The following is a 12,706-nucleotide window of genomic DNA, read 5'->3' as shown; positions in this document are numbered from 1 at the left end:
GAAAGCCTCTCGCATTCCCCTCCCTGTACCTAGAGCTGGAAGTGCCACTCGGCAGCCCTGCCTCTTGCTGGATTTTCTCCTCCCTTGCTCCCCAGGTGCCCTGCCGAGGAGCCGTGGATGCTGTCCCGAGGAGGAGGCGGAGAGGGACCGGCGGGGATGCTCCGGGATGCTCTGAGCAGTGCCGAGCCTCGGGGGCAGGCGGTGGGGATGCGAGCAGCCCCTGGTGAAGGAGATGGCCCACGGAGATGGGCTTCTCCCAGGGTCTGGTTCTGCGGGCAATAAAACCAACAGCGTTGGCTGGGTGACCAGATCAGACCCCGCATTGCTCCCTCCCCACCAGACAGCCGGGCACAGGGAGCCGTGCGCTCCCCTGCCGCCTTCCTGAATTATTAAACCAGCGTCTCCTATCAGCCCTTATCTTTTTCCACCGGCACTGAACCTGCCGAGAGACTCCTGGCTTTAGCTTTGCCAGCGGGCGGGGGCAGGACTTGCAGAAGATGCAGCAAGCACCCACGGCACCTGGCGCAGGGACACCTCGCCCCCCAGTTAATCCGCTCGTGCCCTGTGCTGGTGACGCAGGACGTAGCCCCCAGGGCCCTTTTCTGCACACATAGCAGCACCACTCAGAGCTCTGAAACCCCTCTGAAAGGCTGCTGCCCGCAGGGACACCGGGTGACAGGGGCCATGGGGCGACAGGGGGCCGTTGGGTGGCAGGGGGACACGGCCCCAGCGCCGCCCTCCTCCCCGCGAGGCTGCTGGAAACCCAAACCGCTCGCGGGGTGCGTTAGGGGCAGCCGCCGGGAGGCTGGGTTAACGCGATTTTGTCCTCTGACTTTTTTTTTTTTTTATCCGGACGGAAGAAACATATTTTTATCATTTATTCTTTGACGTTTAAAGCCTATTTTACTTCCACATCGTTTTCTGGCGTGACATTTAAACAGGCAATTTGTATTTACAGCCCGAGGCGTTGTAAATAGCTTGTGCCTATACAGATGTCCCCTAACGTACGGCGCGTCTCCGCAGAGCGAGGCCCGTAGATATTTACAGGGAGATGCACAGCGTGCGAGAAGCTGTCTGGAGACTTCGCAGCCGAGGGGTACATGACCTCCTAAGAAAAAAATCCGCTGACATTTTTCAGATACCAGGATTCGGCTTTGTTTTATCGCAAAATGTAAATACGTCACTTCGAATCACGGGACATCAGCAGAAATATTTTGCATGGCTCTCGTTCAAGGAGAGGCTCTTCTTTAATTACCCTCTCTAAACAAACCCAGCTATACTGTAGGTCCCCCGGAAGGCTCTCCAGGCACAGGACACCTCCCGACGGCTTCTTCCCCGGCACGGTCGGGTCCGGGCACGGGACCCAGGGCCCCGCAGGAGGCTTTGGGATGGAGCTGAGAGCGGGGCTGCCCTGGAGCTGATGCTCCATGCGGGTCCCTAAAGGCAGGCAGAGCCCCAGTGGAAGAGCTTTGGAGGCCGGGAGCCCGTGGCTGTTTCGCAGTTCTGAAATATTCACATCATCGGGTAGTAACCTCCAGCCAGCTGGTCCCGGGGATGCCTTCCTCCCGGGAGCGAACGGCCCCCCAGCAATTGGTGATTGCTGTTATGTACGGGGTGCGAGCACGCCCCTATTGCACCCTGCGAGGGAGCAGCTGCCGTGGCTCTGCCCGCTGCGGGTTTGCAGCCCGGGCAGGTTTGCTCTTGCCCGGCTCGATGCTTCCACGTAGCTCCAGAGGCGCAGCAGCGCGAGGTCGGTGGCTGGGTGGGAGGGTCCCCGGCAGGCTTCTCCAGCACAAAGCCACCGTGCGGCCGGGTCTTGGCCGTAGTCACTCTCGTTTCTACCTACCAAAGGCTCTGTAAAGCTCGATTTAAAAGCTTGCACACCGGCACATCCATCCCGGCCCCCTGCACCCCTGTCCGGGCTCGAGGTGCTGCAAAGCCCATCTCCAGCCCCCGCCTTCCTCCTCGCCCCCCCGGCAGGGCTCGGCAAGAAACGTTTATGGGCTTTTCTAAATCGAGCGAGGCTGCGAAGCTGCGAGCTTCGCTCCGCTCCCTCATTTATGAGCACGACGTTAAACGCGCTCCCTCCCGGGGCCGCGCGCTGTGTGGCTGAGCCGCGCTCTCTGGTAGCAGATGGGGGAGCGGGGGGCCGTAAATCATCCGCCTCGCCAGGCCTCTAATCCCCCCCCCCCAAGCAGAAAGCCGGGAATCTCGCGGCTTTTCTCTCTTCCTGCAGCTCCCGCTCCCCCTCGAGAACCTTCTGAGGGAGCTTTTGGAGCCGCGCTCCTCCGTCCCCTCCTGCCAAGTCCCGCTCCTGGCGAGGCCGGCCCGGCGCGCGGCCCGGCGGCCAGAACGGCAGCACGGGCCCGGCGGGAGCCCTGCGGTTCTCCCAGCCAGAGCCTGGCCCCGACACGGCTCTGCCGAGGCCGTGGGGCGCCCGGCGTCGCGTGCTGGCGTTGCGGGGCTCCTGCACCCAGCTGCAGCAGGGACCCTCCCGTGCACCCCCGGGAAGGACGCGGGATGTGCCACGGCACAGCCGCGGGACGCGTCAGGACACGGAGGTGTGCCGGGCATGGCTCAAGGTGGCCTCACGGAGGGACCAAAGCCCGCAGTGGCTCACCAAATGCAGCGAGTGCCCGCAGGGGGAAGCTGGAGCAGCCTCGGGCGGAGCGGGGCTGGGCCCCCCCCCCAGAACGCTGGCCGGGGCTCCCGCTTCTCCCCGCAGCGCCCCGCCGGCCCCAGCCGCTCCAGCCCCTGGCCCCTGCCCAGCCCGGCACAGATTTCGCCTCGTTTGCACATTTTCCACAGACGCAGGAGCTGGAAAACACCCTCGGTGCCAAGGGCCGGGGCGGTCGGAGCCTTCCTCCTGCATGCTGCCCTCCTCCTCCTCACCGGCACGCTGGGGCTGCTGCAAGGAGCTGAGCCCGGAGGCGCATCCCAGTACGCCCCAGCCACCCCATCCCCGTGCTCCTGACCCTGTTAATTAACAAGCAATTAACTCCGGGCGGCCGGGCAGCAGCTGGTCCCACCTGCAGCAGGCTGGCCGAGCCGGGGGGGGGGGGTTGCGTGTCCCCGGGCTGGCTGGGGACAGGGGGGCTTCGTGCCAACACGGACACAGGGCAGGGGCTGAGCCACCTTCTCCCAGGCAGCTCCATTTTGGGGCGATCCGGGGAGAAAACCCCAGGGAACGGGCACAGGGCACGTGGCTGGGATTTGCTCCGACACGGCCGAAAATTAAAACCCTAAAGTAAAGCGGGCAGCCCCGGGCAGGCAGCGGCCCCCTCCGCTCCGGCCCCGCACATCGTTTGTCACTCGGACAGGTTCAAACAAACCCCGCCGCTGCCCGGCTGGGATTAATTAGGCTCCGGCTTCGTTTCCTCCAGCTTTCTGCAGGGGCCGGGAAGGAGGGGGAAGGCAGCAGCCAGGCGGGCTGGCTCTGTCAGAAAAAAGGCCAGCGGGGCTCCCCCCGACGGAGCCCCCCAAAGCCCCAGCCCCAGCACTTACGGCCGTGAAGCCGTGCTGTGCGGGGCAGGCCCTTTGGGGTCCGGGGCAGGGTTTTGGGGCACCGCAGGCTGTGCCGTACCCCGCGCCCAGGGGCTGCCTCAGCCATCTCTGCCCGGCATGTGCATCGTCAGTGCTCCAAAAACCGGGTTGTGCCCCAGTTTGGGAGCTGGGGGAGCACCGGGTGGTCCTGGCCTGGCTGTATGGCCCCAGCCCGGGGAACACGAGGCCGGGGAACAGGACAAGGCTGCGGGTGCTCGCTGCAGGCTGTGCAGCGCGGCCGGGTCCAGCACTAGACGGCTGCTGCCACCTCGTGCATGGAGCTGCGAGGCTGCTCCCACATCCACCTCTTTCCTCCCCAAATCCTCCCCAAGGCCTCGGTCTGCCCAGGGCCACAAGCCACCGAAGCAGATCCATGCCACGGGAACGGGACGGTCCCAGAGGCCAGGCTGAAAAGGGGCCGGGTGCCCCCGCCCCAGCACCCCCAGCCTCAGTCCGAGCACCGGGGACACCCATGGGACCCAGACCTCAAGGAAAATGAGGATGAGGGCCTCGCTCCCTCCCTGCTTGTGCTTGGGGAAAAAAAGGACTCGAGCCCCCAGGAGCCCCAGCACAACCCTGGCTCCCCCCGCCTCCCCCAGCCCCTGCACGGGTGGTGCTCCTGCCAAGCCTGGGGTGCCCAGCACCCCCAAAAGCTCCAATTCTATGCAGAAATTTTGGAAACCAGGAGCTCGTGGAGGGTGGCAGACAGGTGCTGGTGCAACCTTGGCTACCCCCGCAGGAGGGCTGGGATGTTAGTGGAGGGAATTCCCAAAATGAGCACAGAGCCCCTTGCATGCAGCTGGTCCTGCCAGCGCTGGCACACGGAGAGCCCCCAGCAGAGATGCAAGCCCCCCAGCAGAAATGTAAGCCCCCCAGCAGAGATGGAAGCCCCCCAGAAGAGATGGAAGCCCCCCAGCGGAGATGTCCCGTGCCTTGGGGACGATGTGTCCCGAAACATCTCGCCCTGCCCTGCCCTCACCCAGGGCAGTGATGGAGCAGGGCGCACCGGGGCAGGATGTCTCCTTCCAGCCAGAAGAGCAGGAAAACAGGCAAAACCAGCAGCTAAAACCAGCGAACCCCGTTTTATTAGCAGTTAGTTCAACAGGACCTTACATCAGTGACTGGGACGCTCTGAACGCAACCCCGGGGATGGGCTTGGACGGAGCCGAGGCGGGCAGAGGGGCAGGGCAGCCCCTGCGGCCCCGGGCCCTACAGAGGTTCATGCAAAAATAAAAGGGTGGGAAGCCCCACGGGGAGCGGGGCTCCATCATCCAGAAAGTGAAATGGGGGGGAAGAGCCCCACGGTTCTGCTGCTCCCCCCTCCGCCGCCTGGATGTTGCTGGGTGCTGGGCACGGCGGGGGCTGGCTCGGGTCCCCAGCCGCAGGGGGGCAGCCAGGGGCACCCCGACTTTGTCCTCGGGACCCCAAACGTCCCTGGGGCTGGAGAAAGCAAGCATCCTTCCCTCCTCCCCATCTCCTTCTGTACCTTCGGCTGCTCCTCCGGCGCTGCTGTGGCTGCTGGGGGGGGGGGGGGCACGCAGCCCCCTTGGTCCCCGCGGGAAGGGGGTGCCCGTCGCTGCACCCCGGGCCCAGGCAGCGCTGGGCTGCACGGCGCCAAAGCCCTCCCCCTCCACCCCGTCCACCTCCAGGGCTGCCCTGCCCGAGCCTTTGGCACACGCATCCCGCAGCATCCACGAGGGAACTGGGGCCATTCCCCACTGCAACCCAGCATGGCTCAGTGTTGGCACTGCTACACTCACACACACACAGACACACTCACACACACGCAGCCTGGTGCACGCTCGCTGCCAGGGCACCCAGGGACGGGGCCGGGGACGTGCTGGCAAACCCCGCTGATGCAAGGTGGCAGCAGACACCCGGGCACACAGAGGGAGCGAGGGAGAGGCAGAAGTGGGGCTGCAGCTCCTGTACGCCACCACTGCAATACAAAGACACGTCTCCGCTTGGGAAACCTGCCCCAGCTCCCCCCCGACCTTTGTCCACGTCGCGTGTAACAGCCAAAGAGACCACGTAAAACCCTCGGGGTTTAGGTACAAATTCTGGCACCGAATTAAAACAACCCCCTGCAAAATGAGAACGAAACGAGCCCTCCCCCCCCCCCCCCCCACGCCCCGACATTATTAAAATACTTTTAGCTTTTAATATTCAAGAGGTTCGAAGTTCTCAGCATCCTTCTGACTGAAGTTATCTCAAAGTCTGCCCCGTCCCGAGGGCCCGCGCAGGTCGGAGGCCGCCGGGCGCCTCGGGGCTGTACCACAGGAACCACCACGCGTGTAAAACATCGCAGGGCAGGGGCTGCGAGCACCCCAGCCTCTTTTTTTCTGCTCGACAGCGGTCCCACCACACTGCTCACGGACCGGGAAGAGGTGGAGGAGACTGAAGACGAACGAAGACAACCAACGAAACAGCATCCGAGTCTTGGAAACAAAAAGACGCCTTTCTTCCCGTTTTTAGAGCTGGGTTTGGGGGGAATCCAGAAAACTCCCGTTTCCTGCCGTTAGGGGCAGGGTCACTTCATGTGTCGGCTCTCCACCAGCTCTTCTCCTCTGCTCCAGCTCAGCACAAGTCACCTCCAGCACACCCGGAGTTGCTCCTCCGTCATCTACCGAGGAGGCGCAGAACAGCTCTGACGCCGCTCGCAGGCCCAGGGGACTTAGGGCCTGTTTTGGGCAGAGAAAGAGGGAATTTGTGCCAATTCCCAGTTTCTCCCATCAGAGCGGGACAGGAAAGGACCTCACCAACAGGCCCGGGAATTAAAAAGGAAGAAAAAGAAAAGGAAACGGATGTGGGGCAGGCGGAGAGGTCGCAGTGCTGGGACAGGAGCCCAGTGCCCAGGCAGCCTTCGGTGCAGCCGTCCTGCTCGGTGGCTGCCGGGGGCGTCCCCTCGAAGGCCGCAGCTGGATATTGCTCAGGGACGTGTTGGTGCTGGGGGCGGCAGCTACCTGGTGCTCTGCAGCTCCTCCCGCAGCCAGGTGGGCAGCGTCTGCCCCATTTTGTACAGGAGCTTGGAGAGCTCGATGTTATGGTCCCTGTAATAGTCCCGCAGGAAGGCTCGCGACTGCAAGGGGAGGAGAACGTAGACGAGGGTTAACGGGACAGGATGATGCACCCAGACCCGACCCCGCCACCCAGCTCAGCCCTGCCCTGTCCCAGATCCCACCCCGCAGTGCTCTGTGTCTAGGACACAGCACCAGCAAAACCAATGTCCTGGGAGGCTTTCTGCGTACTCACATCCGAATCCATCTCGGGGTACTTCCTCCCTTTGCTCTTCCCCAAGCATTTGGTTTTCCCTCCTTCCAGAAGCTGACACCAGAATCCTTTCTTTGGGTCAAACCTGCGAACGGAGAGCTCTGCCTCACCCAGGGCACCCTGCTCCAGCCTCCACCCAGAGCCCCCCGCGCAGCGCGCTTCCCCGGGGCATGCGAGCAGGCTGGCTGGCAAGCCCCGCTGCCCGGGTGCTGCTCTGGAGCCTCCTTTTAATTAGCAGCCCAGCTAACATCTCATTAACGACCAACTTATACAACAGGTTTTCCATACAGCCACGCAACAAGCAGCCGGACAAAATTCATTTATTACTTACGCTGCCCTGCTGCGAGGAAGCACGGGAGCTGCGTGGGCTTTGGGCTGGTATTTTCTGTGCCCTTCAGCCCCGGACGCCCTCAGTACCCCGCAGGACCTTGGCCCACACTCAGGGTGGCCACGCATGCAGGCAAGACCAGCACAGAGGCAAATCAGTGTTTTTTTTCTAGGAGCTCTGAAGGCTTCTGCTTCCTATGGTGGACTTCAACGTCTGAAAGGCTCAGAGTGGGGTGACACCCGTGAAGGTGCCAAATGGTGAGCACCAAAAGCAGCTTTTCAGCGACGGCGTGAGAAGCCAGGGCTCAACACAGGCACCTACGCCATCCAGGGCATCAACACAAGTGGTGCGGATGCAACCCTGAGCTCAGCTCTCAGCTGATGCTGCTCCTGGGCTGTCCAGGGCGACAGCACCATCCCCTCTGCAGCGGAGGGATAAAAAGAGCCAAGTGGGGTAGCCCTGCTTGCAGCAAAACCAGTGGCAGCTCTGCTCTCGCAGGGGCCGGGTGCTGCCGCGGGACAGCTCTGTGCTCCTGTTTCCCCGAAGTTATGGGAGCAATGTCCTGCTCTGTACCCTGGGGAACAGCAGGTTCTCTCTCCAGGCCAAGGAAGGGAAAGCTCGGGGTGGGACTTACGCCAGGGTTTTGTGGTAATCGATGAAGTTGGTCACCCCGAGGAATTTCTGGACTGTTTCCATCACTTTGGCAGGTTCTGTTCGGAGCAGCTTGCCGTCCAGGACAAGAATCTGCGAGGAAGAAGGCAGGGCTGTGAGGTTTCCACCTCCCGCTGGCTCCCAGCCCTGCTCTCCTGGGGCATAACAACGCCTTTGCTGAGTGTTTTGCCACCTCAGAGCCAAATCTGCCACGAGTCTGCGCAGCCTCCCCTTTTGAATGCCAAGGGTGAACATGTCCAAGTGTTCACTTACCTTGGCTGCTGGAAAATTAAACGCAAATAAAAGTCAGAGCCAGGATCTACCCAGGACAACATGAGAGCTTCAGCTCAGGGCTGTCCAACCCACAGCCAGCCAGGATTACATTACAGCAATTATGCCAGAACCAGACAACTAATAGGCTTCATAAGGTTGAACGATGATGGAAAAATCATTCAGGAGCTGAGCAGAATTGCCTGATGTGGCCCGTACACCGCCAGCAGCACACTCTCCCTCCCCATGCAGGTCACAGCAGGGTCGGGATCTAGCCCCGATTACCCTTGAGGGCAGCTCGAAGCCAGGAACAGCTTGGCTTGCTATTTTTGTCCTGCTCCAGCGCTGCAGTGACGCTGGCGGGGTGAGCGGGGTGCGGCGGCTGCCGTCCCTACCTGGTTGGCGTGGAAGCTGTTGAGCCAGCGCTCGATGTGCGTGGCGTACCAGCCCGGCACCAGGCAGCGGTTCTGCAGGGTCCGGAGCTTCGCAGCAGCCTCAGACCCGGCCGTGATCACCTCGTGGAAGGTGTACTTCAGGGCTACCGGGTCGTCGTGGGCTCGCTGGTGCTGTCAAACACGAGCAAGACAGGTTTGTTCCTGGGGCAGTCAAAGGAACACCGACAGGACCCAAATCCCAGGCTGCCCACAAAGCGCTGCAGCTCCTCCTTCACCACCCTTGAGCTTCTCGCTCAGCTCGGTGCCAAAAATCAGGGATCCCGGAGCCACCCCACGTCCCACGCTGAGCTGGGAGAGCGAAGCTCCCGACCCACTGGGGAGCTGGGGGCGAGGCAGGGCAGGCGGCTCACCTGGTACCAGGAGTAGGCTCGGTCTGCAGGGTTGATGAGGATCGTGATCACTTTGGCCTTGGACAGCAGGGCCGCGGCTCGCCGGGGAGCAACTTCGGAGTCAAAGTAGTTGGCACTTTTTTCAAAGTAGAAATCGGAGGTGGTGTTGGAGGGGATGGGGAAGAACTCCATGTACCTGGGGGAAGGCATGGCGTGAGGCAGGCGGGCCGGCACCGTGAGATGCCCCCAGGCACGCCCCTCTGCAGGAGGCAGTCTCTGACCACCAGGCAAAGCCGGTGCTGGTATGAGCTCGCCCCTGCAAGGGGCAGGGCTGCGTGGGATCCATCCCACCTTGCAGCAGCCAGGCTCCCCCCCCAGCTCCTCAGCCAAGAGCCCAGCAGCTGCGAGGGTGATGGGAAACCCTCGGGCCACGATGCTCCCGCTCCCAAAGGGACCAGCACCCCCAGCTCTGCCCCCGTGGCAGGGAAACACGGGCAGACCTACCAGTCAATGCCCTTGTGATAGTTGTGTCCGTTGAAGAACTGGATCTCCTCGAAGGTCTCTGAGCTGGGGTAGTTGCTGCTCAGGTCCGGGTGCATCCCCAAGAAGAGATAAAGGGCAGTCGTTCCTTCGGACAGAGAAAACTAGAGCTGACTTGGGCCAGACCTCCCTCCCTGCTTTGATTCGGGTCAGCGGGGCTGCGCGGAGCTATCCGTGGGGTGCAGGGAACCTGGCACGCCTCTCGACATGCACACAGCACGGGGGGTAGAGGGAAGTACCTGTTTTTTGAGGCCCGATGATGAGAAGCTTTGGGAACCGGTCACAGGTCTTTTCTTTGGACCAAATGTCTTTGTGCCGCTTGTCCTCACAGGGATCCTGAAACACAGAGGAGGAGAATCAGAGAGTGGGCAGCCTGGATGGACCCTGCACTGCTACACGGCTGCCAGAAATGTGCAGGGAGGCCACACCGCTCGGCGGGCAGGGCAAAGGACTGGGGTTATTTCCAGGTCTATGGGGCAAATTCTGCCCTGGCACTGCCCACAGAACCACAAAGAGGTAGAAAAACCACTTATCCATGGGATCACAGGAAAATGCAGGTTGGGAGGAACCTGAGGAGGCCATTCAGCCCAACCTCCTGCACAGATCAGGCCAGCTATCCCCATTTCCCTCTCCCTGGGGCAACAAACCGGGCTGCTCCCCCTGTTCCCTTCGCACAGGGCGTACCTGCCACAGAGGATCTTTCTCCTCGGAGAAGATCTGGAAGTATTTCTGTGCCAGCTGCACAGGCGGCAGCGTCTGCAGCTTCAGGTTGGTCCAGGAGTTGAGGAAGCGGACCAGGTGCTTGAAGGTGTACAAGCCCAGGCGGTCGTTGCCGTAGTTGGACAAATGGGTCATGAAGATGCTGATCTGAAGAGGAGGGGGTGGAGCAGGGGTTAGCAGAGCCTCACCCACCCCGCACAAACAGGCAGGGTGCCCCGCTCGGGCTGGGCTGGTTGGGGACACTGCCCTACAGCAGCACCAGGGGATGATGGCCCTGCCAGGCACGCCACGGTCCCCGGGCAGGCCGACGGCAGTACTCACGGGGTTGAGGAGCACCGTCAGGAACAGCTCGCCCCCGTTGATGATTTTGTCCAGCTCACTGGAGCCCCCGGGGTATTCGTTGTAGAAGATGGTGTGCGTGAAGAGGCCGCAGGTTTGCCGGGGGAGGACCTGGGGCGGGGGAAAGACGTGTCTGGAGCAGGTGGAGGAGACAGGGCAAGGGAACAGCCACACGGCCTCCTCCTGGAGTCCGGGGCTGGATCCCCTTCCTCCTCCCAAACTACAAAAGGGATCCTCAATCCCTCGGAGGTCAGGATCAGCTCCCCCGCCCCTCACCACCCTTGACTTGAATTCTGCTACCCACAAGGGATGGAGATGGACAGATGGAGAAACCATAAAGTGTCCTCACAGGAACTTCCCCTGTGCAGGGCTAGCAAATGTGGAGGGGGACACAGCCCCTCAAATCACCAGTCTCCTCCGGCCGGGGCTGAAGTAGCCGAGCCACCCAGAAACCACACAGCAAGATTTTGGCTGTGGAGACAGAGGCGAGAAGCATCAGAGATACAGCCTGGCCACCTACCATGATGCCGTTGTGGATGAAGCCACGGCGATAGCGAGCAGGTTTCAGGTGGGGGTACTCCTCCGTGCTCGTGACTTTGATCGACCAAACCTGCTTCCAGGCTTCGTACAACTGCACGTGGACGGGGTAGACACCCGAGTGGTGGGGGGCCACCGCGTACCCCATGTCGGTGGGGATTCCGTGCTCCTGCGGGGAACAGATCGGGGACCGGGTGACCGGGGAGATCCCAGAATCACAGCCTCCCGGCTCAAACCAGCCTCCCCCCCAAGGACTGCCCATCCCCAAGCACAGACAGCCCGCCTGTGCCTTGGAGAGCGAGCAGGGCAGGACTGTACCCGCGCACCCTTTCTTCACCAGGGCTGCCTCCAGAAAAGGGGGTCCAGGAGCAGACGTGCTGGGTGGACACACGCTCCTCCTGGGCCATCCTCACCTCTGTCGTTTCTGCTTGCACCAAAGACGCCAGCACCTGCAAAGCCTCTCAGTGGAGACTGAGCAGCCAAAACTACACAGGACTGTAACGCCGGTTTATAGCAGCAGATATAAAGCAACTTGGAAATTTTAAGCTGGACACCTGCCCATCTCTTTCAGCGCAAGTAGAGACAGTCCAGTCCCTCTCTTTATTTAAGCACCTCTAATTAACAGCCAATGAATTCAGGTTAGCTTTAAGAGCCATCTCTCAGGCCATAGGACCCAATTTATCACTACTTGGTCTGCCTTTACTGGATTTGGATTGAAGACAGTCATGAGAAAATCAGTTGATCACAGCATGACTTGGTGTCACTGCTGACTTTATCCAGGCCTGATAAAGGACTTTCCAAGAGGACAGACAATCCCCAAGCAAGCCAAAGGTCAGAGCCTGCCCTTAGAAAGCCAACGAGGCCCCCAACACCTCGGCCTGCAGAGGGAGCTGCCAGCAGTCGGAGCCTCCCAGACGCAGCCGCGCTGACCTCGCTCCGGGATGCCACAGGGGCCAGCGTCAGTGCAACATCAAACCACACCGCGCTGAACAGAAACCTCAGCCTTGGTTAAGATCCAAACCCAAGCGGCTGCTTCCCTCCGTAGCGCTGTGGGTTTGATCTCTGCGTTCCCACTAACGCCGCCCCAGGGCAGGCAGCGGTGCTGGCCACGCGGGCGCAGCTGCAGCGGCGCGGCCGGAGCTGAGCAACGCGGGGACACCTCCACAGCCCAGCCGAGGGGCCGCAGAGGGTCAGGCCATCCCCTCGGGTTCTTCAGCCTACGAAAGCTCTTTGTAACCCCTCGCCCCATCCCGCCCCCCCGTCCCACGAGCACCCCCGCCGGCGGCATCTTACTCACGACAGCGAATTTCTTGTTTAAGGTCATCTGCTCGGCCAGAACCGACTGGTTGTGGAAGAGGTGGGGCTGCATGTGGCTCCACATGTGCGGGAACCACCAGAACTCCTTCACGTAGGACAGCAGCAGGTCGTCGCCTTCGTCCTCGGCGTCAGTACCTGCGGGGACGACACTTGCTGTCACTGCAGGGTATGCGGAGCTAAAGGGAACCCTGAAATAGGGCAGTGAGCAGCCCGCACAGAGGCAGGGCGTGGGTATGAGGTCCTAGCATGGGGTGCCTGCTGCAAGGGGTGCTCTCGAGGGAGTGGAAAGGTTCCTGGACAGGAGCTGCCCCACAGAGACCCCACCTCGGCTGCCCGGGCAGGTTGCTGGCTTCGCAGCACAGCCAGGACAGGGGTGGTGTCGTGCAGCCCCTCTCCCTTCCCTGGAT

The 12,706-nt window shown here is 61.8% G+C and overlaps 1 protein-coding gene and 1 long non-coding RNA gene across 2 annotated transcripts in view; one reads left to right on the top strand and one right to left on the bottom strand.

Moving 5' to 3' along the window:
* The window catches only part of LOC308177829, an 11,200-nt gene extending 4,861 nt beyond the window's left edge, over positions 1-6,339 (top strand). The window contains exon 2 of the long non-coding RNA XR_013939433.1: positions 96-6,339. This is a non-coding gene — a long non-coding RNA (uncharacterized lncRNA). The remainder of the gene's footprint in view (positions 1-95) is intronic.
* Positions 4,607-12,706, bottom strand: part of NDST1 (N-deacetylase and N-sulfotransferase 1) — a 21,962-nt gene continuing 13,862 nt past the window's right edge. The window contains exons 5-16 of the mRNA XM_080555644.1: positions 12,280-12,434; positions 10,966-11,151; positions 10,428-10,556; positions 10,071-10,253; positions 9,626-9,722; positions 9,351-9,474; positions 8,868-9,042; positions 8,458-8,628; positions 7,776-7,885; positions 6,796-6,898; positions 6,507-6,622; positions 4,607-6,224 (exon numbers count right to left, since the gene is read on the bottom strand). Coding sequence (XP_080411770.1) covers positions 6,218-6,224; positions 6,507-6,622; positions 6,796-6,898; positions 7,776-7,885; positions 8,458-8,628; positions 8,868-9,042; positions 9,351-9,474; positions 9,626-9,722; positions 10,071-10,253; positions 10,428-10,556; positions 10,966-11,151; positions 12,280-12,434 — 1,556 coding nt within the window. The 3' untranslated portion in view covers positions 4,607-6,217. The remainder of the gene's footprint in view (positions 6,225-6,506; positions 6,623-6,795; positions 6,899-7,775; positions 7,886-8,457; positions 8,629-8,867; positions 9,043-9,350; positions 9,475-9,625; positions 9,723-10,070; positions 10,254-10,427; positions 10,557-10,965; positions 11,152-12,279; positions 12,435-12,706) is intronic.

Source organism: Anser brachyrhynchus (assembly GCF_964034855.1).
Source record: "Anser brachyrhynchus genome assembly, chromosome: 14".
NCBI lineage: Eukaryota > Metazoa > Chordata > Aves > Anseriformes > Anatidae > Anser > Anser brachyrhynchus.
Note: the sequence above shows the minus strand (reverse complement) of the source record. Positions and strands in the feature narration are given on the sequence as shown.